This window comes from Leuresthes tenuis, unplaced genomic scaffold (assembly GCF_036924035.1).
Source record: "Leuresthes tenuis unplaced genomic scaffold, fLeuTen1.0.hap1 SCAF_23, whole genome shotgun sequence".
NCBI classification, from domain to species: domain Eukaryota; kingdom Metazoa; phylum Chordata; class Actinopteri; order Atheriniformes; family Atherinopsidae; genus Leuresthes; species Leuresthes tenuis.
The window spans coordinates 19,338,157-19,365,725 of record NW_027325377.1 but is presented as its reverse complement, the minus strand read 5'-3'; the positions used below and the strand labels follow the sequence as shown (position 1 = coordinate 19,365,725).

General features: G+C 37.8%; 1 protein-coding gene across 5 annotated transcripts in view; it reads left to right on the top strand.

Moving 5' to 3' along the window:
• iqsec3a (IQ motif and Sec7 domain ArfGEF 3a) overlaps positions 1 to 27,569 on the top strand; it is a 102,179-nt gene that overhangs the window by 21,989 nt on the left and 52,621 nt on the right. For 4 of the 5 annotated variants that reach the window (XR_011909961.1, XM_072377536.1, XM_072377537.1 and 1 more), the window contains exon 3: positions 23,372 to 24,011. The exons of the other annotated variant lie outside the window; for it this stretch is intronic. Coding sequence is in view for 3 of the 4 variants with exons in the window: in XM_072377536.1 (XP_072233637.1) it covers positions 23,372 to 24,011 (640 nt within the window). In the remaining variant the exon portion in view is untranslated. The remainder of the gene's footprint in view (positions 1 to 23,371; positions 24,012 to 27,569) is intronic. 5 annotated transcript variants of the gene reach the window in all.

Genomic DNA, 27,569 nt, shown 5'->3' with positions numbered 1-27,569 from the left:
TTTTTTTCATTGCAATTTGTGGTAAAAATCTTGTTCTCATCTGCAGAAACTGAAGTGAACTGTAATGTATGAGAGTTACTGTCAGCTAGTTTCTTTGTGGTGTAGTTTATACTGGTAAAAGTGATGCAATGACTAGCACTCACAGAGAACAATGCAGCAGAAGAGCCAGAGAAAAAGTGACTGAGCTTAAATCATGGACTCAATAGTCCAAATATCAAGAAATCACAGAAAAGTCCAAACTGGGCAAGTCTGAACATCAGGAAGATAAATTGTTTAATACAGAAGTCTAGAGAAAAATAAATGATTGCAATATCACACTTTTTCTCAAACATAATGTCAAGTAGACTTTGAGATATGAACCAGTCTTGTTCAATTTGGTGCTCTCCATGTGTTTTCCAGTTCTCAATGACCAATAGCAGCCAGTTTGACAATGCAGACCTTTGACAGGATGGATGGCTGGAGAGTCTAAGAAAAATGCAGACTGGAGTTGCAGCAGCGGAGAGAAAAAACATCAGATGTTATATTGGCTCATAGTGTAGTTTCTTTAATTTTGAAACTCGTGCGGTTGAAGATAATGGGCATAAAGACTGTCTAGCAAATCTTATCAGCTCTTCATATAGAAAATCTGCAGCCTACTAAATGTTAGAAAATTTATTTTGGAGTGAGTTTTTCAATTAGATGCTTTATATAGAAAAAGAACAAAGGAAAACTAGAAGAGTATGCTTTCTCCTATAAATAGGAGTACATTTCTAGAATGGCATTGCAGATGTAGAAGCTAGAACAACACACTGGCTTTAATCAGAGACATTTCACCCTCAAGTGAGCGCCAATATGTGTTGCAATTCATCACAAGCTGCATATTTATGCTGAGTTTTCATACTCACAGTGGAATTCTGCTCAGCTCAACACAGTAAGCGTTGCAAAATATATTGCATTTGCATTCTTTGCCAGCATGTTGTTATGGAAAAATTGACACACCTCGTGTAAAAAGATCCCAGCCTTAAAGCTGTGTCACTCTGGTCCTATAACAAAATAACCTAAAAGTTGGTAAACACTCTTGGTCTTGATATTAGATATATATATAGTAGTGAGACAGCCTTTGTCAGGTGATGGCACTCTTTTGTAGGCATGATGCTTGATCCTGTATCTGATCCAGCTGCCAAACTGCCTGCCTTTTCCCTCCATCCGTTCACAGATAGACTGACACATTGTTTACCTTCCAAAGCAACTTTAAATTAGTTCTGCAGGGCCTATGACAAATGACTAGCACTTTCATTCACACACTTTAATTAGCTATCTTATGTTAATGAGCTCAAACAATCTGCCATTTGTCTTGTCACAAGGGAAATTAGTTAGCAACTTCAGGAAGTTTCATCTTCATGAACACATGACCAACATAATTTGTTTATACTGTGTCATGGTTAGTTGCTAAGCATCCATCCAAAAGTTGAAAGTGATTTGCAGATGGAGTTAGACCTGTTAAATCAGGGGAGTGGTGATGTACTACACTCAACCCAACAAAGTTGCAACTAACAATCTTATTTTTTAAGCCATATAGGTGCCAAAGTAGTACATTTACATAGAAGTTGGGTCACATTCTTAATCAGTAAAAAAGGGATGTCACCGTTACAGAATAATTAGGAGAATGATGGTGTTTCTGCTGGCAGTTAATTCACCTCTGATTGTAGCACAAGTTGACAGCTGTGTCATCTTGCCAACACGCCTTCTTTTCTAATTAGTCATAAACTCTAGTAATTAGTGGAGTCATACTGTTTGTCAAATGAAAAGGTGAAGCAGGCTGAATGAAGGACACAGCTAGAAATGCTTTGTCTCTCCAGCTAAAAAACGAGACAAGTAGAGGTTCTCTGCAGCGAGAGACTGTCAGTACCATAATGTATTGAGGCTGCTGGAACTGATGGAATGATAGATTTGTTTTGTTCAAGATTTTTGAGGGGCAAGTTGAAAAACTACAATTTTGACTTTCCTTTACTGTGGTTATTCAGGATCTGCTTTTGAGCTGTGCAGCGCCCACACAGGGTCTGACTTGTTAAAGTGTAAGATCACTGCTACTTTTGTCCTTGCATCAGCAGATGCACTGTCTCACCTGTGCAGCTGCAAATTAAATTTCACACTGGGTATCCTCGGTCACACTTTCCTTCACCCCTTTGTACCATAATTTAATATTTGTCTTCATCTCCCCCTGTCTGTGTCTCTCTGTGCAGCGTACTGTGGTTTGCACGTCGTGCTGCCTCTGATGGAGCAAGTGACCTTGGTTGCTTGCTGTTCTGTTGTCATGGGAACAGAGTGCACAGCAGAAACATACAACATAATATCTAGATACATTCTGAAATAAGAGTGCTAAAGAGTTCACATGCTTGTTTCTTCTGTTTTTTGTTTATTTTTAATCTCCCTGATTGCAAAAAAACGGCATCGCTAACCCTTTTGTTTTGTTCTGTTGTCTTCTCCCCATTGGTTCAAAGGGTTTGTATCTTAGCCAATCAGAGTCTATCGGCACTATCAGAGTCATTATCCTCTGGGGACCAGCTATTCAGCTGTTGATTTTTGTTCCTCTTTAAAAACATCCTCTGGGACATGATAGAAAATTCAAAAAATTGAAAAACATCACTGGGAATGAATGAAATAGCTTTAAATAGTGGGAAAGCATAGAGAAATTTCTAATTAAAATGATGTTCCGACTAATTTATTTTCACCCTAAGGCCTGTTTATGCAAGACTGCCAAGAAAGAGGAACTACACCAGATCTGCAAATGCTCAGCTGCATCTTCACAAATGTCTTTCACTGCTGTGAAGTACAATTCTTTTCATGCACGTGGACAGTGAGGATTCAAGTCACAGTGTACATAAAGAAGACCATGAAGTGCATTTCGGCATGCCAGCCACCACTCTAAGCGTTTCCCTCCATCCTGAAGCTTATCTCAGCATGTTGAAGCAAGCATGGGGTTTTACTGCTGAGCAGACTTAGTAAAAGCACAACATTTTGATGAAGTTGCAGCTGCATCTATAATGTGAAGAGCCATTATTGTGTGTGTGCCCTTTCACGTTTGAGCATTTCAGTGACTCCTATCAGTCTTTTAAGATTCAAACGGCAGAACATGCTCCTTTATTTCTTTGATACATGTAGTACATTTCCATAAAATGAGGAATATTTATGCTAATATAATAAAATATTGTGCACATTAAAAGCCAGTATATTAGTCAAGAAGTGTAGTACTCACAAGGTCAATACTGTTGTATATGGTCATTTGTGGCTCTTAAGGATCTTGAGCATCAAGAAAACACTTAATGATGTCGCTGTTATCTCATGAAGGTTGTCTTGGCTTGGGATAGAAGTTTTCCCTGGAGACAAATCTATGGCACTTTCACACGATTCTCTGAAATATGCACCACTATGGCTTTTCATGTAGGAATAACATTTTCTGCTGACAGAATCACTGCAACAACTAAACAATGGATCCAATGGATCTTTCGCCACGTTCCAAAGATATATTAGAAAATGATGGTGCTCTTTGTGCCTGAATACAGTTCATTAAGCACCTCCCATCAATTCTGTGCTCTGGTTAGCACTGGTTTGTATTATTTCATATAAAGATTTTACATAGAGCTCTAACTGAATTGAATAATACTTAAGAAAAAACAATACTTCAAGCTATTTTACTATTTTCTTGCCATCTCCCACAAGTACATCTTCAAGTGTACACTTACACACTACATGCAGTAATAATACTCTCCTGTTGCCCTCTTTTGTTTCTTTCTCCCACCATTTTAATACTTTGCCTTCTTATTAGTTTCCATCATCTCAGGAGTCCCTGAGTACCCATAGTCCCATTCTCTAGCCGGGTCAACGGCTCAACTCCTGCCTGTATATGCTGCGATAAAACATCCCCTTTGTGTAAGTGTGTATTGGTAAATGCAAGAGACAGCATGAGCCAAGAGAAAAGAGAGAGCATATTATTCGGGGATGATTGTCCATTCTCTTTATGTAGCCGCCTTGCTGTCTAAATTGCCTGCTGCTTTATTTATAAAATATTTTAAAAATCTCTTTTCTGAACAGTAGGGGCCGCTAACAAGGACCAGAAGCTCAAGCAGTCGGAGACATCTGTCTGTCCACATGGCTACACATTTTGTCCTGACCTTTTCTGCTTTTAGCCATCTGCACATATTTTCACCCTTCATCCTCCATCATCTTTGCTCTTCCTTTCAAACTGTAAAGAAAAAAAAAAGACGGCAATTTGAAAATCTGAAATAAATTTCAAACACACAGTTCTCCTCATCCCCTTGCTTTATTGTGCAAAACATAGAGACATATTCCCCTAATAAGGGTAACCGGAGGTAACAGACAGGACAAAGCAGGAGCTCTAGACCATACAGTATGTAAGTTCAGATAGAGGACAGTTATGGACTCTTATTTCTTTAGACAATACAGTACATTGTCTCAATAAACTGTAGAAGTTTGGGGCAAAATGGAAGTAGCATTACCCCAAAACAGTTAAATTTTATTTCCTTTTCTTGCCTTGTGTTGATTGCCCATCTCCATGCTTCACTGATTGCACACATAGCCTTTTATGTGAACAATGAAGGAGAAACGTTTGGGAGGCTACTTTTACGACTCTTTCTGAATCCAGTTGTGAATTCAACGTAGATTAATTACTGAGCTAACTTGCATCTGATCTGTATTACTATGTGAAGAGCATGCGTCATGTGGTTGATCTTGCATTTTCTGAGCTGAATCAGGCAAGTCCTGAACCTTCTTGATAGTTTTAAGTTAATGATTAATTTGCTAATGCTCACCTGTCAGAAGGCCCAGTCCCCTCTTACTCCTTTTTTAACCAAAGTGGTTCCAGTGTAGGTCCAGAGATAGTGCTATGAGTTGGTTGTAGCAAAAAAGTTTGAAAGTTTGGTTTTCCACAGTCAGAGAGCCACCACAGAGTGATTATGTTAATTAAAATGTTTCTTCTAACACGTGCTTGACCCTTCCTCTAAGTTATTCTGAATTTTTGTGCATGTCCACAGTGCAGGGAGTTTATTTTTACTAAAACAACAACAGATCACAATGTTTATCTTGGTTTCCCTGCAAACCAATGGATTAATATCACCAGTCCAGTTTATTAATGCTGCTTAATAATGCTAACTGGTATTTATAAATGGTGATACAAACAGGGTTTATACACATTGTCTCCAGCTCGATCTATAAACACCAGCTGATGATATTAAAATATCGGGCAATATGAATAAAAGTAGCTGCAAAAAATGTTTAAAAAATTCAGGTTCAAATTGTTGTTGTGAATCCCATTCTGTACTGCACATTGGCGAGTGTTCACAGTTATGACTGGTGATATTAAAACATTAAACAGCTGATTGTTCCTCATTGTTCCTCAACAATGAGAGGAATAATTAACTCATGCTCTTACACTGGTGCTTCAACTTCAAATCCATGTCAGTTTGTTATCGTTCTCTTTTGAATTAGGCAGTCTAAATGCTATATTGGCTTTGGATTTTTTAACATGAAGGTTATTTGGCCTGGTTGGTCTCCATAATGCCACCCTTGGGCCCCAATGTATGTGGTTCTTTGCTAAGGCCCAGCAAAGATCGGTTGGTGCCAATGTAGCACGAGTTTTTGTGGCGCTAGGATAGTGAGATATTCACTTAGAGAGCCAGGTTTTGAAAAGTCAGAACAGGAAACTTGTTTATTCCACTGTTCTTGCTATTAACAAATCCACTGAACAAGGCAACGATCAACCATGGTACAGGTTGTTCCCACTGTTCCCTGTGAAGGGATATTAGGTGTCCCATGTGTGGGTGACACTGTCAACTTCTTCATGCATCACTGCATAGAGTCTTTGTCTTTTGCAGCTTGCTGACAGCCTCATGACGGAACATCAACATAGAAATGAGTGGTGAGGAGGAGGTGAGGCAAGTAAATGAGGAAAGGACATGGAAAACTGCTGACAATGGCTACCTGCTTCACTGTCACCTCACTGAGTGTAAAGGGAGGCAGACATGATGTGGATGAAAGAGAGTGAAGGAAGTAAGGGTCAGGGGGAGTTAGATTTAGATGAGATGGTGGAGAAGAGATAGAGGGAAAAGCGAGATTTAATAATGTAGGCACCCTCAGTAAAAGAGCCACTATTTAATGTAGCATGTTTTTCTGTAAAAAAATAAATAAAAGATAACATTTTGTCCTCTCTCTTCACAATATAATGAATGACCATTAAATGCTAATGAAAGGAAATGAAAAAAGAGGTGGGTGAAGAGTAACCCTCCATACTCTTACAGTGCTTTGTGCACAGAGTAGCCGTTACCATGACATCAACTGAGTTTTATTTCATTATTTTTTTGGTTTGGTGGAAGGGCGGTTGAGTCATCTTTGCAGGTTGTATGTCAAGCAGTGTGATTTAATGTCAGCTCTGGCTTTGATTTGAAGAGGTAATGGATTGTAAAAAAAATAAATTAAAAATACTTGTAAAAGAAATGTGCGGACAAACACATGTTTTAATCCTCTCCCCCATTTTTCAAGTCAAAGATGCCTTAATAAACCTTAAGTAATTCAGTAAATTTAGCTAAAATAGCCTCAGTGACTGATGCACATTCAAAGGTAACAGATCCTCTCCTCTCAGGATGTCATTTTGACCCTTTAATCTGAGGGATGTTGTTCTTACAAGTCAGACTTGCTTTTGCACTGCTGTTTCCCTTAAGGAATATATTTTTTTAAATAGCTTGGTAATCATAAAACACACCATTAATTTTCTTCAGTAGGAGCCTGATGAACTCATTTTGGCATTTACCCATAGTACTTTGACTTTACCAGCAAGTCTAGTCTATTTCTAACAGTCCACATAACTCCAAAGAAGACCATTGTCAGAGAAAAAAAAAAAGATATGAAGGTTGGAAAAGGCATAGACAGACTTAGAGAGAGAAACCCTTCATATTTCATCAAGATCTAAAGGAATTCTCCCCTGTTCTTATCGGTCTGGTGATGGGATGGCGCCTCTTCATTCACTGTAGTGTCAATGGAAACACAACGATAGCCACAGATGGGCTTTAATTTTTTGTCGTAGAAAGAGCAGAGTGAAACCCTTTCTTACCCTTCCTGTGAAAGCAATTTCACCGATGAGGGGAGATTGATTTGGAGTATACGAATGTGTGTGCGTATGTGTTTCTGGAGGTAGTGACAGATAATGGAGAACGTTCTACAGAGTGTATAGTGTGTCTGGTGCCAGGCCATGCATCAGGCCTGCATCAGTTCTACCGTTGCAATAAAAATCCTCCTCACTCCGTTTTTTTCCCTTTTGTAACTCAAAGCGGTAAAAAATAAATGTATGGGAAAGGAAATAAAAAGCTTGACTTTGAAGGTTTGTGCACATAAACTGAAGACTGTTTTTCGAAAAAAAATTGTGTTTGGTGTTTGCTGAAACTGTTTGTAATGGCCTGTTTACACCGAGTCCAAGCAGTGTGGAAGGATAACATACTAATTAGTACTGCGAAATAAAGATTTAGGAGGCTGGAGTGGTGGTTGGCCAGGGAACACTGGTATTTGCATTATGTCACCACATCATCTTTATTTTGGGAACCTTAAAGAAAGGGATTATGTAAATGCACATTCATTTTCATGGTAAATCTTGAATATAAGATTTACCATTCTTATGTCAGTTCACTAAACACATCAGTAGATGAGGGGCACAGCCATTAGGTCCATTGACAGCTTTAACAGTCTTATCCAGGTAGTATATGTTGACATTGACAGAATGGGTGTTATGTGCGTTCAAGCCCAGCACGTGCAGTGGAATTCAATCTGAGGCATAGTTATACAAGTCATTTAAAGGTTTAAAGTCAGTGGCTGTTTTTTTTTTTTACTTGGAGCTGTAACCTTTCAAAACTTAGAAAAAATGACAATAAAACAATAAACATATTCAGCAGTTTTTTTAGACACATGCAGGCTAGCCGTTTGTGTGAGGTGGGATTCTCTCATTTAAGTGTTTGGTCAGTCATACTTCTTTTATCTCCCTATGATTGATTAGTATCATATAATTACTAAACATTATCCCATTGAGACTTGCTCTAATACTATTTAAAAGGCAGTGATGGCATTGTGGGTGCTGGGACTGAAAGAGAATAGTCAATCAAGATCATGTGATTATTAGTTAAGAAAGAACAAAATAAGTTCCTCAAATTTTATTATCTAGCAGTAGGGTGAATGTAATGTGTTTTCATACAGACACTTGGAGGTTTAATCCATTTGCCAAAAGAAAATGCACGTTATTGTTCCAACAGTGTTGCTCTGCTAATGTTTGACTCCATAACAAATCTTCGAAAGCTTCAGACAAACATGCTCTGAGCTGAAAATTCCCCAACAGAGCCTTCAATACATAACATTCATGGTCATTTGGTGATGCTCAATTGCTGTGAGCAGACAGTGATGTAGCTTCTGTACTCTTCACAACGTTTTATTTGTCTCAGTTCTACATGTTCACCCCACGATATACAAAGATATTCTAGCACATCATGTCAGAACTGTTTCTAAATGTCTATTTTTGAAGCTGTGTGTGCAATATAAGGCAGTGAACAATTACTGGACTTATCCGACATGTGTGTGTTTGTTTCATGGTGCCCTTGTATTATAGACTGACAAGCTCAGAGTCCTTTCAGTGCTTGTCTGCATTAGCTTTCCATCTGTGCTGTGCTGAGTGTATGTATGTGTGTCACATTATAGTGCACTGTCAGTGTATTAGATGCCAGATTTACTGTTTTATCCCTTTATCCTTTTTTCCAACATGTATCAGATGGATCATACAGCGTGTGTAATATTTAAAGAATGAATGCCTGGTTATACTTGCATGGAGGTATCCATCTGCATCACATGCATTGTGAAAGATTTTGGGTATTAATCAATGCAGATGGACTCACATGCAGTCTTCCAAAAATTCTAACAGTGACAACCCTCAGACATGTGTATTTTCGAATGCTGATTGGTTGAAATTTACCTTTAGCTTGAGCTAAATTTTAACCAATCACAAAGTGGGCAAAACACAAAAAGCAATATGAGCAGAGAAGAAAGGATGCAAAACCAAGACGACAGCCACACTGTTTAAGCATTATCATTCTAAAACTTAGTCTCATACCATCACAGATCAAACCAAAGGATCAACAACAGCACCAACACAACCAAGAGCGGCCCACAGCTCTGACAATGACCTCATAGTGGCAGTAAAACAATATAACATGATAACAGATGTGCTCACAAATCTCCCACACAGATAGATTAGAGAAGCATTTTCAAAGCATAACATCCCCTTGACTATGTTATATTTCATGAGAAATATTTATAGGTATGTGTGTGTTTAAACGGTCGGGAATAGATTTTAAATTTAAGGGCAGGAAGACAGGTTTCTGTGCAATATTATTGCAACAAGGGGCAGAAAACAGCAATCAAAGGCAAAAAAAATCTCTGTTTCAAAATGCAAAACCCTGATCCTATGTCAAAAGATTAATCTCTAAAAATGACAAAGATCATAAATAAAATTTGATGAGTCTATGTTAAAACTCGTTTTGTGAATGAATTATACATTTCAATCCCATGACAGCAAAATGCTGTTTTCCCCTTGGATATATATGCATCCAGTAATGTTTGTATACAAGTTGAATTGATCTTTTCCCCAGCAGACATTTTGACTTAAAACAGTGAGACTATCACAGTGAGACAATCAAAGGTGTATTATCAAAGTTCTGCTATTGTGCATGATCTACAGTATGTACAGTTGGCAGATGAGGAATGTATCTTTTGTTAATACGCCTGAGCTTAACTCCATATACTTAAGTATTTGTCATGGCAATATTCAAAAATGATTATACATATGACAAGTTTTACTTGTGTTGTGCTACCTTATTGTGCATTACTAATCACTATCAGTATGTTGCAACAGCCTTATAACAAATTCTCCTTGAGGAAAAACAGGAAAAAGTTTAGCCAAACTTTTAGCAGCTGAGAACCATACATTTCCTTAAAGATTTGACCAAGACCAAAGTTCGGTTGTTATCAGTGTAATCAATCTGACATTAGCCAGATGGACAAAAGCATGTCAGTAACAAGCTCTTGCAGGCAAATGTTGTGAACAAATACAGGCAAGAAAACTGAGTGCACTGGCCAAAGACATCTGGAAATGTCTGAACCATTACATATACACAGGCATTCAAAAGGCCAGTTGATGTCATGCCAGACAAAAACCAGACACTTCAGGCTCCACACAAAGCTTTTTCAATTTTTCACAAAAGTTTAGATGGATAGCTGAAATAAATAAAGGTTTGAAGTGAGCAAACATTCAGCTCTTAATTCTCTTTCTTCTTGTTTTTCTGTGATTTTGTTGTCATGTCAAACCCTTTCCTGTCAAACATTCTGATCTTTTATAGGGAAAATAATTCCTAGTGCTTATCATTTACAGGAATGTTAGTAGTTGTCTTCTCAAATGTGTCACTATCTTTCAAAATTTTAAAGTGTAATTACTGCAGCAGGCCTTCCATTTCAACACCTCAGTGACACTTTTTATGATTCAAGTTAGTTCATTCTATTCTCCATACTTGTCTCTGCGGCTGCACTCTCTTAGGCAATGAGTTTTAGTGTTGATAATCCTCTCAAAAGTCTTCATCATCCAAACAGTAAAGTCTTTGCTCAGGTTTTACTCACTTCCTGGAACTTGGTGTGTATTGATATTTCAGCTGTCGCCATTCCGAGTCTAAATATTTTCATTTAGATTTTTTTCACACTCTCCCAGCCTTTCAGTGCTATTTGTAAAGCTGTCTATATCTTTAGGGGCTTTACCTTTGTGCAGCCCCATTGTGCAAAGCAGTGAGCTAAGCAAATCTGGCTCCCAACATAAATTTGGCAATTAATTTCATCTCTCCCCCTGGATCGAATGTAAGTCTGGATTTATGTCTTCACCTGATTCCCCTGGATGATAAGGCAACTCCCTTTGTCATTTGTAGGGTCAGTCCATTTGTATTTTTTCCCATGAACTACATTATATTTTGTCCAGTTAATCTTTCCATCCAAATTGTCCAGCTGTGTATTCATTCCATTTCCATATATGTAATCTTGAAAAAGACAAATGTTAAACAAAGCCCAACTGTCTTAAATTGCACAAAGAACCTCCAGAGTCATGAGTCGTTTCTAAAGGAACCGCATGTGAAAATATTCATAATCTTTAGCATTTGATTTTTCAAGTTTCACTATGTGGAGTTTGCAGAAATTATTATTATTATTTTTAAGTGAATCAAGACTATTACTGTAGTAGATGTGTTGTCACAAATTTGGAAGTTTGAAGTTCTTGTGCTACAGCCCAAAAAGAAGAAAGAAGAAAGCAACACACAATCAGAACCACAATCAGAACCATTATCTGCTGGCATGCTTGCTAGTAATAAATTCTATAAAAGAATTACCTGCTATATTCACACTTGGGAGTAATTCAGAGACTCCTTTTGGACTTAGTATTTGGCATCTGCTTGCATAAAATTGGCAAGTAAAGTGTTCTAAAGTGTTTGATGATGGCATTTTTTGTTCTCTCATGCAGATCCTCCATAAAGTGTCTAGAAAATTCTCAGGTTGCAGGACATTAGATTTTAAATGATGCAAACTTGCTTTAGAAGACAGTAAGGTAGTCAGAAAAGGAGTGATCTGAAGTGCAACAATGAACTTATGTGTTGTAGATTTATACAATGTAGAACTATAATATGTACTTGATTTCATCTTCCTCCATCTCTGCCGACAGTCTGATAGGTTGCTGATGCACGACAACAACTGCCACACTGCGTAGGCAATGATGCACAGTGTTCCTCTAACTCTTCATAAGAAATTCACTTTGTCATTTCACAGCAGTGGCTTTTGTGGCTCTTTTGTTTGACTTTCACATCAGCTTGCAGACAACATGTAGCAGGATTTTTCAAATTGGGGTTGACAACCAGCACTTTGATCAAAACCAATGTGGAATAAGTGACAATGACATGAATAGTGTTCTACCTGAATAATTTGACACATATTCATGTTACCTCTTTGCCCTGAGTAGATTATGATCTGTATCTGTGTTCATCTGTGTCAGTTCTATCTTTATAAAATTAGGCAAAAGACTCTCTCTCATGCATTTGTGTCAACATAGTTTTTCACTTCTGACTCAGACAAAAGGCAGTGTGTTAATATCTGAATTTATTTTATCCAAGTCATCTTAAAACTTGCTGTGGAAAGCACAAAATATCTGAACGGAGGGAAACAGTTTCATTGATCATTACAGGTTTTTCTTATGTCTTTCTTGTGGGTGTATTTACTGCTGCAGGTCCCCATAGAAATTTCGGTGAGAACAATGACTTGCAATGTTAAAAAGTTATTTTTATATCTTTGAACAATAGTCAGACTTTCTTCAGATCTTGTCAGTTTTTGGAAACCATGTAGAATTTAATGTGGTATAACTGTTTTCATGTGTTCCATTAAGTAATAAACTTATAAAGTTATTCTGGGTTGCTACAGAACCAAATCCAAACAGTAATTTGTACATGAAGAAATTGCCATAGGATATTGTTTGAATACTGTAGATGAAATAGCAGAAAATCATAAAAATGATTAAAAAAGCACAGTTAATTTCCCCTGATGGGCCACATAATAGGCTATTAGTTTTCAAAATCATTAGGGTGGTGGGAATGGCTCACTTGTTTATTCCTCTCACAGCAGAGGCTGAGTCCTTACTCCTGGCATTGTTGTTCTCAAACACGCTCTTCTTTCCGCTTCTCTGCCAGCCATCCATAAAAAGCTGCCTTTGCCACGAGGTATGAAAATAGCTTTGTCATTCTTGTATATAACAAGATGCAAATAAGTTGCAGGAAGATAAACATCAGAAAAGACAAGGGTAGTTTAAGCAAACTTTATAGACTGGGTACCCTGCAAAGTAGCCCTCTTATCTGAGAAAACAAAGTAAATAAAAATCAGAGACGACAGAGATATTCATCTGAGACAGTTTGCACCAGAAAATGCATTTATATCTTCGTCAATACGTGGAAAATAATGTGTTTTCATGGTTGCTGCATTTAATATGTCTCTCTGGTACAGTCAGCGATCCAAGATGTTGTTTTTCCTCTTACACCCCTATGATGTTGACATTTGCATAATTAGTTGTGTTTTAAGTCTCCTTCTGCTAAAAAAATGAATTCTTACTTACTCTATCATGGTAAAAGTTTTCCCTCAACTAGTCAAAAACCTGCCATTGTTGTTTGTGCTCAGTGGTAATTATCAAATCTTAGAATATTCCCATTCTAAGTTGATGTTAAGGTGCGTCATCATATTGCTTGCAGCACCGCTGTGCCTAATATTACAGACTTAGAGACCCTTTAGATGTTGCCTTGATATTGAAAAGCCAAATTTGTGGGACACAAAGGAGTAAATGTAAACGCAATACCAAATTTATAGATGGCACTGTGTGTCCTGAACGATGGTGTCAGTTTCTGTCCTTGAAGTCTTGCTTATGAGTCGTGGGCTGTGCACTGTGTCATTCTTTATACTACTGCAGTGTGCCAACCATATATCTACGGTGCAGTTTTTGCTCTCTCTCTCATTCTCCATTTTATCCACAACCTAAGGCTTTCGAAACAATTCTTTTTGAAACTCTGCATTGCATATTTTATGAGCCTAACCTGTTTTTATACCCCCTGGTCTGTTGCTGCCGTAAAAGAGGCTTCATTGTCATTTCATTGGAATGCCTGTGCTCACACATTCTGTGTGTATCTTTTATATTGTATGGGCAAGAACTATGTTCCTTAACCATTTTGGGGGCGTGTAGTCAACACACACACACACAAATCAACACAATAGATGAAAGCTCATCTATTTCATCTAGCAACATTTCAGCTGGCAACAAGCTGAATCAACCTGCTCACCCATTAACACTCTTCAAAGAACCAGGTGTCTGTATTAGACTTTTTTCAAGAACAAAATGCGAATTTTCTGCTTTTCATAGTCCTAAACTGGTCAACATTGATTCGAGTCCTCTTCACCATACTCCCACTACTCAGAGTGTATGGATTATATATAAAAATGCAATATTACAAAAAGCTTCCCTTTTTTGGCTATTTCTTATTTTTGCCAGTTATTTATGAACTATGTCCTCACATACCAATGAGCACAGTATGGATTAGTTCCTTCACAATCAATCTATCACTTCAAGATTGATTACATGAGGCTAGCAGAAAGCACAAAGATGATGACCCCAACCAGGCATCACTGCATGTCTACTCAAGGTGAATTTCTTGCTTGATATTTCATATTTGTTTAATCACCATGAAAAATATAGAAGTGAAAGCTTCTTTACATTTTAAGACCATAAACTCCACTTGAACTGGTCTTTCCTGCAGCATGCTTCAAGTCTAAAAGCGCTGAGGCTTTGACTTTGAAAGAAAGAGAACTGTTAACCATGTGAACCTCTGCCTATCTCATGATTTATATATTCCGTGGCTATATTTGTTAACCATCCTACACTGAAGCTTCTATCAACGTGGCCAAGAATGTGCAGCTGGTTCTCTGGAGATTACATAAGTGACGGTTTCTCCAATCCATCTATTGTTCGCTTTGTTCAGGGCGGCCCTTACGGAAGCTTGCTGCATAAGTTGTGTGGGTGGCTGATATATGTTTCAGTTTGACCTGGATCCCTGAAGATCACAGAGAAAAGACTAAAAAACAAGATGGATGTGTTTGAGAAAGAAGGTGTATCATTTAATTTACATTTAATGTATTTTATTCATCAGCTATCTCTGACACATTCATTATTAGAGTTCTCTTTACACTAGTCCTCATAAATAATAGAGATGCAGTTGGCATTATCAAATTACATGAATGCAAAACATTCAAAACTGACTATCTTATTTGTAGAAGGAGTCAATGTGGGCCTGTTTTTGGTTGACTTTTATGCAGTCTAACAATTCTCAGCTCTTGGATGCATTTCTATGAAAGTTTCGTACCGACATTGATTTCGCCTTCAGGATAACTTTAAGAAACTTTGGTGGAATTCAAATGAATCAATAGCAGTGGTAAAATATGGCTGTTTCCTAGAAGACAACAACAACCTTGAGATGCTCAAAATTTACAACAGTGAATTGTGATACAAGTACATTTCAGACATGTAAAGAGTCTGTGAGAAGGGGCTGTTAGGTTCCTACTAGATTACATTTTATGAGAATATTGTTTTTTTCATCTTACATACCTTATTTACTAATAGAACATGAAATATTGTGTAATGCTTTTCCATGGATTTTACTATACATGTATATAAATGCTGAATATATAAGCTGAAAAGATTTCCTTATAGTGCATTTGGATATGAGGTTGTGGATTTTCAACTAAAAGTAACAAAAAAACCATCTTTGGGGTTTATCATTCGCGAATGAGCTATTTTTCCTTTGAAACATTTAGTTTTGTAAGAGGTTAAATTGTTAGCAAAGCAAGCATAGGGATGTTTTTTACTTTTTTGTTAGACAAACATTGAATAAACTGAGAAAACATATTACAATATTCATTTGGTACAGCCTGATTTGTAATAATTTGTTCAAATTTCCATTAATTATGACAAAAGTATGAAATATGATTTGATACAACATACCGTAATTAGAGTCACAGAGTCAATTTTGATGCAGTGAGTGCAAGTTTGTTTCTTGTACACACACATCCCGACTTTTAAGACTTTCATTGCTTGTAATGCATTTTCACAGCTTTTGTACAGACTTGTACTTTTATGAGGTCTCTAATACACTAAGATGATGAATATAGGAGAAATTAGAACAGCTTAACCTACAAGTTGGTGTCATCATTCATTTTAATTTAGCTAACCAATAACACAAAGAAAACATCAATTTTGAACCTCTCACAAATTGAAGTCACATCAGGTTTGATCTAAAAATAGTGTTGAGTGATGCCCCTGATCCAACACTATTCCAATACATCAGACTGCATCCTCTGTCTTGGTTTAGTTTGAGCAGTCAAGCAGCAAAACACAGTTAAAAGAGAGTTCAAGAGTAGTTTTCTAACCTTGTACTCCTGGGTAAAAAGTGTTAAAGTGTGCCTCCTGTTCAGTAAACTGACATTCATCTACAGCTTTTATTAGATTATCATTTGTATTTGGTTGGTAGATTTTCATTTTGATTGCACTTTGTCATCTTCAAAATCTGGTCAATTTTCTAATTTCAAATGCATCTCATAGCCCCCCTGTCTTCCTCCAGCGGACAAATAATTTCTTACTCACGCTCACTTTCTCCCACTTATACCCCTGACTAGTTAGCACCTCTTATGGTATTTCAAAAGGAACATAAACTCAGTTAAACGCAGTGGAGTGTGCCCTACTGAACAACTGTGACTACATGTTCACAGGCTGGTTAGCAAGCATCAAGGCCATTGAACAATGGTGAGAAAGAGAGAATTATGCTGTGAAAAAGAAATGGCCAGACTAAACCTGGTGATTTGAGAAGTTTTTTTTTTTAATGCTAATCTGACATTCTACATTTTAATAGCTAGTTTAATAGCTAGTTATTTTCTTTTTTATTCGTAGTTTAAGAGTATAGTCGTTCTTGATGTATCAGTCATTTATTTTCCTTTTGTGTGAGTATAAAACATAACAATAAAGTAAAAGTGCAATCTTTGCTCTGGTTTTCCTCACTATTCTCTGTTGTCCATATGGTACTGCGTAATTTTGCTCCTGCTTGCAGTGACCGATAAATTCACACTCGGATGATGTATTTGGCAAATTTCCCCATACATTACCCTCTGCGTGAATCAGAAGAAAGAAAAAATCTTATTAACACAGAAGCTTCTGCTCTTTAGTCTACCCTTGTGTTCCGCCTGATGAACTGAATAATTCTCTGTGAGCAGTGGGAGCAACACACTGGGGAGGCAGGGAGTGAAGAGGAAATCAGTATTAGTGACAAGGCAACAGTCCTAAGACTGACAGAACATAGCAGGCTACAGTTATCTTCAACATAAAACCATTCTTCCATTTTGAGAGAACATGAACTACTGTCTCCGACAGGAAATAATAGCAAGCAGCTTCTTCAGGGATCTCATTTGCTATGACTTCTGCTGATGTGGTTTTCCTCACATAATGCCCTCTTCAGCATGTCTTTGGCTGTAGTCCACCAGAGGCTAGACCTTTTGATCCCCCCTGGTCAAACAGTCTGATATCTCATCTCTGCTGCTCCAAACCAAACCTCTGTGGTGCTGATGCAGCAAAGGTGATCAAGGTTAAAGTCAAAGTAAACTGCAGTGACTTTGCTGATGCTTGATATATAACCATGGCACCTCATATATAAAGATCATGTGGTGTTTTCCTGTTTGTTGCACACTGGCAGTATATTATTGACTGTATGTTTGTTCCTCCTCACGCATCCCAGTTTGTTCAAATGAAATTGGGCACTTTGCTAGATGATCAGTTCTTGATAAACTAAACAAGTATTGCCCTGACATCCGTCTGTGTGTCCATTTATGATTTCTTGCTTTCTCCAACCAGCAATGGCCATAGTGGAAAGTTAAAAATGTTCAAGGAAATCAGTTAAAAAAGAAGTGTATACTGTGTAGGACATATTGGACAATGTTTTAGGACCTAACAGGATGCTGACAAGAAAAAACAAATCAAAGACAACTTTCCGAATGGTCATATTTACCAACGCTGACATTTAAGGGGTTTAAGGGCTTATTTTATCTGAAAAATCTTTAGAAGAGAATCTTTAAATCAAATTCTCTAATACACTTTGGGAACAAAGGTATTGTTGACTCATTAGCATAGAAAGCTAAACTAACAGTGATGTGTCCAGCATAGACATTACACCCAACAATACTAGTACAATAATAACTAAAACAGCAGCAGTGGGTATCCAAGAGGATTATTAGTCCTACAGATATATCAGCCTAGCATTGGTATTATCCGATATTTAGATTTTTTACTGCAGTGGGCAAATAGGATAACAACGATCCATGGCAGAGATCGATACATAATTGGTGTGTCTCGGTGTGCTTTGCACCAACTTTGCCTTGAAACTGATAAGATTATTTACATTTTATTTTGGCAAGCACAGACGGTTTTGTTGGACCATGTAAGGACTGAAGGGTCAATGCTTTAGCAGGCCAAAAGCAGGCCAAAAATATGTATCTATTTATGCTTTCACACAATTATTTTTTATGTTAAAGATGAGTACAAAGATTTTTTTGTACATTTATATCAAATCGTTTGTTCCCAGTCAAAGATAATTTGATGGAGGGCTGAAATCCTTTAAAAGTGTTCAGTTAATTTTCATAATGCACATTGTAATGTTTGCACAAAAAAACAAAATAATGTTTGTCAACATATTATTAGCTTTGACATAGCTTTCAGCCCAGAATTACACAGTAAGCACATCACAAATGATTATTGTCTGTCACCAGCATAATATCTGTGTTGGTGGCATTGCAGGTTGATCAGAATGAAGCATTTTTTTCATTGTAAGTTCCATCAGCCAAAATTCCTTGTGTCTATGTATTTTGTGTTCACATAATTTCTTGGATCTAATACTCAACATAAAGCCTGAGATGCTGCTTCTCCGTTTTCCACAGCTCATGATGCCTCATGTCTGAAGAAAGTGAAAGACATTTATCAGATTTCTGTGCTGTAGCTCTTTCAGTCCCTTTCACTCAACATCAGAAGTGATGGATACCAGGGAAGAGAATGCTGCATCCTCAAAATTCATCTCCTTGAAGTTCCTTTGCTGGGGCTCAAAAATGGAGCACAGCTGCTTTTCAGTCACTCAAGAGGATTTTTAGAGGGAAGCTTAGAGGGCTACAAAGCCAAAAGAACTTTTGATATACAGAGGCATCTTTTTTGGTTTGTGATTGTATTTGTTGGTACCATTACAGTATTTTTACCAATTTTAACCAATTTGAAAGTCATGACATCAGGAGTTAGTTCTATTTTCTGACCCTATATATATGTATATACATACATACATATACATTTCTGCTTTTCCCAGGATCATAATCCAAATTAAGAAACTGAATTAAGACATTTTATGATAAGATAATATAATACGATTTTTTACTCTCCTAACCCTTTCACCCTTGTCACTTTTCATATGAGAATTAACTCATATGTTGGGAACCACTAGACTAAAATGCTAAACTGTATTTAAAGCGAGTAAAAATAACCACCTCAACCAGCTGCAACAAATGCTGCAGACACTCTGATCCATCTGTATTAACAATCTATTGAGTTGGAGCAAGCAGTGAAGAGAGGGCCAAGACCTGTCATGGCAACTTGATCTAATTATTTTAAAAGTTAATTCAGGGAAAAATGCATTTTGTGCTCCTGATAGCCAAATGATCCAATGTTTTTTGGACAATATCTGCACAGAGGGCTGTATCCATCCACTAAGATGTTTGTCATGCATGAAAGAGCAACAAGGATTTAACCTCACTCTCTGCTTGGTCACCAATTTCTGTTGACTGTGGCAACAAAGGCTGCAGAAAAATCCAAATTCCACACCTCCTTCAAAGGTTAATCTGTGCCTGCTTTATAATGACTAGCTTGTGAAAAATGTTAGACTTGCTTTGAACTGAGATCGAAGTTGTTGAACAGTAACTCATCTGTGGAAATCAGTTATTAAATCATCCTACAACTCTATGTGCACTATACTCTTCCCATCTGTGTACCATGATTGGCAATAGGGTGCCAAATGTTCAATATATGTTCAAGGGGCTGACAAAAGCAGATAAGGAAGAAAGAAGTATAATGTTTGATGATACTTGTACTCTTTTCAGGAATTGCAGTATACACAAAGACATAAATTATGAGCATTGTTATCATTAATGTTTCTAGACCTGGAACTTATGTGACTCTTATGTAAATATATTATGCAAAATTGCAGAATTCATTAAGACTGTTTGCAGTCCCTAATTTATATACACTAGTGTACATTTGTTTTCCACTGTAGGTATGGCTCTGTCAGTTGTTCTCCAGCTGAGAGACAATACATATAAACAGTCACTAACAGCTGAACCTGAATGCATACCAAACTACCTCACCAACTTATTAGCAGTCATGACAACAAGAGCAGAAGCGACAGCAGACACTGTGATTATATTCTGGATGGAAACCGTGGAGACCACTGCGTCCATCCATCTTGAACTGACGTACGGAAAAATGAGAGAGAGGCAGCATCTAGGGCTTGTCCTCGCCTTGTCAGTCACGTTGACACCTGGAACTGCTCAATCTCCTTACCTGGTGGAGGACAGAGCAGCAGCAAATCTGTATGTATGTGGGTGATTGGAAAGGGAGGAGGATATGAAGCTTTACTAAATGGATGAGAAATGGATGAGTGACAGACTTAGAGGTTGGCCGAAAGTGAAAGTGTCATTGAAGCTGTTTAAGATAACTCTGGCTGATACATACATGCTGTGTATAAATATGCATTGATGCATATACAGCACATTATGTTATCAGCAACTGCATTGTTTTCCTTTGTGTATCTCAACACAAATAATCCTTTTTGAACACCTTTACTCAGTGTGTGTATATTTTGTGTGCATTCTAACTTTAACCTGCCTGCCACGTTATCGTTCAGAGCAGGTTCCTTCTACAAAATGCAAATGGGTAAGGCTACATTTAGATCCATAACAAAGCGTGCAAACATCACAAGCAGAGATGGTCGGCTACGAAGCACTCTCTTGCTAAAAAGAAGTGTTCCGTTTTATCCAGTCAGGTCTATATTTCACACATGAAGAAGCTCACCTTCAGTTTAGTGTCAAAGCTGCAGATTTAATTTCTGTTTATTATTCATTGCTCATACATACTCCACTTCAAAAGTAGCAAACATAGCTATATGCTCACTAAGGATACCTTAACTTCAAGCTTATGTGCTGCCGAGTGTGATGCAAGTGAACTTATTGTGCAGGAAGAGAAGACAGAGGTGTTTTTTTTGCTGTGCACTAATTTGTGGGAATATTTTATTCTGATTGAAGACTCTGTATTCATATACGCAAAGGGGCAAAATGCCAGGTTGCACGTCTTCTATTTTCAGTTATCTCTCCAACTTCCACAATTTTCCTGTTACTGCAAGGCCTTCCATGCTACTGTGGAAATGTCATTCAAATTTTGTTCTTAATATCTTCACAAATGGAAGCTAGAATGTCCTGATTTTATGCCTGGTAACTCTAGTCTTATCATCATATCAAATCAGCAGAAAACAACTCTTATCTTAATCTTGGCAATAACATGCCTGTCTGTTATCAAAATCACTATCAACCACAGTGTAAACCTGCCATGAATTCAAAGGATCTTTCAGGAACATTTGCCGAAATGTAACAAGTTGGCCTCACAATGGTTGTGTAAAAGCAAGTCAGAAAAAAATGTTTGTCAGTCATTCTTTTTTAAAAGCAATAATTAGCAAATGTCAGCATGCTCATCTATCTTCAAGCTTCAAGCTACGTAATTTTGTCCAAAATACAATAGTATGGACCCATCAGAAAACTACACTATACTCTAAAGTCAACAATTAGGGCTACAAGTCTCGACTAGCTTTACTTATTGATCTTAGAGGTTCAAGTTTTTGATAGAAATACCTTTATCCAGTCACCTGCCAAGCTTTTTTTCGACTGTGCCTGCATTTTTCCAATCTTTTTTCTATGGAGAACTTCCCTCATGTTTCTGAACTGCAAGAATGTCTACCAGGTCAGGTTACAATATAAAAGTGAAAGTACCAAAAATGGATTCACTCTGAAAGAAAGCATTAAGTTGTGTAGTCCTTGACAATGCAAAAGTGAAGCTCAAGTAGAAAAAAGAAAGGCATTTAGAAAAAGATTGTGCCGGCAGGAATCTCAAACTCGTAGTCTAAAAGGTTTAACAGCATCCACCAAGCCCTCCTCCCCCTTTAATAGGTATTTTTGTCCTTCGAAAGACCTAAGAACTCTAATTTCTAACATTGGATTTGTTTGTTTCTTATTTTTTCTCTGAGGTTTTGTTTCCAGTTAGCAAGAGCGCAGGAATGAATTTAACATCGGGTGGGACAAATGCGCATGTCTCCAATATTGGGGGGTACGTGTAAGTTTTACACTTACAATGGTCTTGAGTGAGCAAGCATCTCAAGCTGCAGGCAAACAGCCGAGACAGGTGGTGACAAACAAGCACATTCGTAGGTCGACATGTATTCAATGAGGCAAAAATGTATGTTGAATCAAAACTGTTATACAAAATGAAGGGACTATTTTCAGGGGAAAAAAAATAAAGAAAACCAAACCTTTCTTTTAACTTTAATCAACAGAGATGGGGAATTTCATCGTTGTCTTTAGGGGGAATTCAACACCTACCCATAGGGTATGAAAAGAACTGGTGGGCATTTTCAAGCTGATTTTTCAGTCAGGCCTTCATATTTTTGTATTCATCTGCAGTTACAGAGATAACTGAACTGAGATAAACAATTTACCTTTCCAACCTTTCTTCTTTAAGAGCATTTTGAAGATCCCCCATTTTGAAGTGTGCTTGCGGCGAGGGTTTCTGAAGCTTTTTAGACCTTCTGACAGACACTTCTGTTTAAGCATACTGGCAGTTTAAGTGCAGCTTTGCAGCTCCACTAACATAACTTCTGCTTCGTTGTCTTGTTCTTCTAGTCATGTGGGTATTAAAACCTGCTCAAAAATGCTGTCACTTAGATAAATATGCTTCCAAACAGATCAGATCAGATTTCATGGACAGCTGATGATTTGATCTTTACATTGTAGATATATGTGGTGAAATTATACATTATACCTTTATATTTGTAATGAGGCGAAACAAGAGAGAGGGAGGAGAAAAGGGACAAAGTTATCTGGTCTTCAGACACAGATTACACACACCATTCATCGCCACCCTCTGCACAGACACAAATGCACACAATTCATACATGAACAAGCACCCAATTTGTAATTGGCATAGATTAGCTGCATGACTTTCCCCTGTGTCTTTGTGTGTATGGGTGTGTGTCACCACTGACTGTCAATCTTTTTTTTTTCCACATTTTCTCTGCTTAAGATTTAATGTAATAAATCATTTCTCGATTTTTTTTTTCCACTATTGTACTGTGGTTTTATTAGCTGTTCTGTGCTGTATACTTTCCTGGTTGTTACTGTCTGTCAGCGTCTAGACAGACAAAAAAGACATTCACAACAGAGCAGCTAGACAGATGAACTGGCCCTTCACACAGTTGGTAGCAGAGTGAGTGATCATACACACAAACAAAATGGTCCACTTCTTACCACTAACCCAGGCAGCCTGGAGAAGAGGTCAGAGCTCACCACGGATGCAGCAGCAACCTCACTCTGCGTTTTCTCCTCCTTTCTGCAGCGATGAACTTTCTCCAGACTCGTCTATGGGGGAGGAAGGGAAGGGAGGTGAGGGGGAGCCGCAGAGTGAGGCCCAGTCACAGCCAGAACCACAACCAGAACCACAACCACAACCAGAACCACAACCAGAACCACAGCCCCAACAACCGCAGCAAGAGACTCAGCCACAGACTCAGCTACCACAGCCTCAGTCTGAGCCCCAACCACAGACTCCATCTCATCCCCAGCCTGAAGCCAAAGCTCAGTCAGAACCTGAACCCCAGCTTGTACCAGAACCCGAGCTAGAGCTTCAGCCCAAAATCGAGCCTCTGAGTGAGGAGGCACAGCAAGATGCACCTAAAGCTCCTTCACCTTGCAGAGAGGAGCAGACGGGAGTGGAGAAAGAAAATGAAAAGTCAGAAGAAGTTGTGGAGGCAGAGACAAGGCAAGAGGGAGAGGACGTCCAGGGTGAGCACCACGAGAGCGAGGCAGCACAGGAGGAGGAGGACGATGAGGAAGGCGGAGGAGCAAAAGGAGGTGGTGCAGGGAGGAGAGCCAGTCTGCATCACACGGCCTCGCCTTTGAGGGTGCAGCGCAACGGGGCCGGGTCGCACTCCACCACTTCTGACTATGAGCTCTCGCTTGACCTCAAAAATAAGCAGGTAGGGTTGTGTTGGGGATGTGGGTGGGGGGTGAGGATTGGTGTGATGTTTGGGCGAGGGGATGGGAGGACAGAAGATGCAGTAACCTGGCTTGTGTGTATTATGCGTCTGTGGTGTTTGGTTTCTGTCTGAGGAGGAGGACATTTGGTTTGTGGACAAAGCTGGCATCTGATGAGATCCTTATTTTTGTTTCTTTGTTATGTTGGTCCTTCTTGGTCTGGGTTGATTATCAAAACTATGTCTTATTACTTTTCTTCATAATCATAAACCAACATTATCATTACCATATCATCACTTCATCAACATCCTCGCTTGGTTTTCTTTAGGAAGGTTGCGGAGACTGTTATCTGAAAGTACTTTGTAATCTATACTCAGGAAGGGCACTGTGTTTATGAACACATATATTTCAGGGTTACGAAAAGGCAATGCACACTTAAGTTGAATCTGTATTTGCGTGAATCAAAAGATTTTTCTTTTTTTTCCACTTTATATTACACACTGGCTGATGAAATTGGATTTTATTGCTATTTATATGGAGAATAAAAGCATGCAACTGTCATCTGTACTAATTTAATAATACAAAGTTAACTGATTTTGTCCTAGCTATGTCTGAAAAATGAATGTATTTGTTCAGCTATTTCCATGTTCACAAGTCTGTCTTCTTATCATGCTTTTCATCAGGGACTCAGAAAGCATCTCCATGGCATAATCATTTCAATTTCAAGAGCCATTAAACATTCACCATCCATATCACCCATCATCCATCTAAACAACATCCTTCAATCAGAGCATCTTCAAGCAGGTAAGACAACAGAGCGTTGGTCCAACTTGCGGGTTGTTTCTAAAAAGGGTTGATAAGAGTTCTGTGCAAAAGTATCTGGCCACAACCTCATTTCTTTATGTATTGCCAGGAAAATGTGATTCTTTTCAAAGTGTAGATATGTGTTGATATGATAGAGGTTCATCCCTTAAGTTAGGTGCCTTTGTTGTGCTAAAAAGGCATTCTGCTGAAAATGGTTGGGTACAAGGCTGGACAGAAAATTGGTGAAGAAGCAGTGGATGTCCAAAGAAAAACTTTGAAAGATCTTGCAAAGTCCTTGAAAACTTTTGCTCAAGACCACTGAAAGAGATTACAACAAAGTCCTTTTTTTGTGTTATTTTTTGTATTTCTCAGCTTTATGAAGCTTTCATACTACATACCAGTGGAAGTGCCTTCTTAAGTCCTAAAGCAGAAATTCCAATTTTTTTTTTTGATTCCTCCTTTGGTGATGTATAGGTTTGTAGCTTCTCTCTTTTTGGAACAGATAAGGAAAGTGTTGATATCTGAAAAAGTCATTAGTTGTAGGTTTAAACCTAAGTAACATCATGCCAGCAATGTTCTTAGATACGTGAGTTGTTTATTTTATATTATATATATATTTATTTAGGTTCAAATGTATTTAATCTCTTAAGTCGCATCTCCCGTTACAGTTACTGTAAGTGTGCCACACTTGGCTACACTAAATCAATGTCCCAGATGAATGAGTAAACTCTGTAGCTCTTGGTGTTTCTCAGTCTTTGGCCAAAAATCCAGGGGAAGTTTGCATAGAGGTGACACAAGAGGTGTCATTTCAATTCCGTCTTTTGATGCTTATGTTGAACTAAATACTATAATAATTTGCTTTGATTAATACTAACTAATTACATTAAGTAATTATTGTTGACTAAACATACTTTACTGCAAATTGAGCAAACGAAACACACTAGTGAATGGTTAAGAGTGACAGCTGCCACTGAAACTAATGAGTTGAGTGGGGAGGTTTGTTAAATCTCTCTTTCGATCACCTCCATTTTCATTCAGTTTTGACCTGATTTCCTCATTCATCACTTACCTAATCGAGGCTCAAGCATCTGTTAACCTTAGCTTCCAACCTGTGTTGCTCTCTCACTCTTTTAATCTCACATCAGAGCGCTGTCCTTTTCTACTATCTTGCTGTCAACGAGGCTTGAGATACGCGATCAGCTGGATTGATCTTCTGTCTGTACAGGTGGAGGTGCAGGGAGCTGATAGATCCCCAGATCGATGTCAGAGTAATTGGATCTTCCCGTTGATACCTTGATTGCTGGGGAAGAACCTTAAGATGGATTATTTAATTCACTTAAACTCGTACACATACCACATTTTATTGCTATCACTGGATCGCAATTACATTTAGAATATTTTTCCATAAAAAAATTGCATAAACACATTATTTTTAACAAACATTCAAATATGATCATTGAGGAATCCTGTTTTTAATGCTGCCACCTCTGTTTAAGCAAAATGACTCGCTTGAACAGAGTTGTATATTTATAGGGGGGAAAAAAAGGACATGATAGTCTCCTTTAAAACTGTCACATCAAAGTTACAGATATTTACCATAAGTAAATATATAAGTTATTCTGTTTCAACTTGTGTTCAACCTTCACAGTGTAGATGTGCATGTATTTTTGCTAATGTTTGATAAGATGCAAGTAATCATTGTTTGCATTGTAAACAGAACAAAAACTCAGAGCTCTATCCAAAACGACAAGCATGTTGTTGTGTCCAAGTAGAGAGCTGAAACACACGAGCCAAAAGTTATGTGGGTTTATGTTTTACCAACAAAAAGCAGCATCACTACATAGACAATAATAATAATATCACTAAAGTCACATTTCTAAAGTAAAGGTGCTATTCAGTTGTGTTCAAGTGAACCAATGTTTTTCCCTTAAGTAAAGTAAAGGTGATATTCAGTTGTGTTCAAGTGAACCAGTGTTTTTCCCTTAAGCTGTTTGCATTTTCAGTTTAGATGAATTAAACTGCCTACCAAAGCCTTACTAAAGCGCCAACATCAGGGGAGAGAAGGCACATATTCTGAAGTTAAAGTCAAGCAAAGTTAATGAGAAAAGAAAGCTGAATAATCTTGTAATGTTACAAGCCTTATACATTTTGAGATGTATAAGGCCCAAAACAGCATACCTACATTTGTTTTTTTTCTGAGTTATTGAGCTGGTAAGAAAAATGTCTTCTTTAAAGGACATTTTTCAATTTCTTAACAAGAAACTTCCCTTGTCATGTCCTTTTTCTTGAAACTCAGCAAGGTGAACTTATATTTGTTCACAGTTTATTATAGATTTCAAACAGAATTTACTATACTTCATAAGTGTAAGTCACAGTAAATTTGTGTTCGCGCTGGGTGTCTGTAAATGTATTTCTGTTACTTCTTTAACTGCAAACGTTTCTTAATAAAATTTAGACTTAAATGTCTATCTCTTTTCAGATTGCACCAACTAAAATTAACCTCATTCTCTGTGGATAATTCTCTCATTGTCATCCTCATTTTTTTGAATGCATCAGCATTAGTTCTATCCCACTTTTGAGGTTATATAATCGTCTCATTAATCATGCAAATGTCTCTGTGCTGTAAAACAGCATGCATGAGCTTTAAAGCTAATAAACATAGATTTGCATTTCAGTCTAATTTCTGCAGCATGTGAGATCTAATCTCCTGCTGTTTTATTTACGGTTTCTTCTTATACATTGAAGAGTGAAACCAT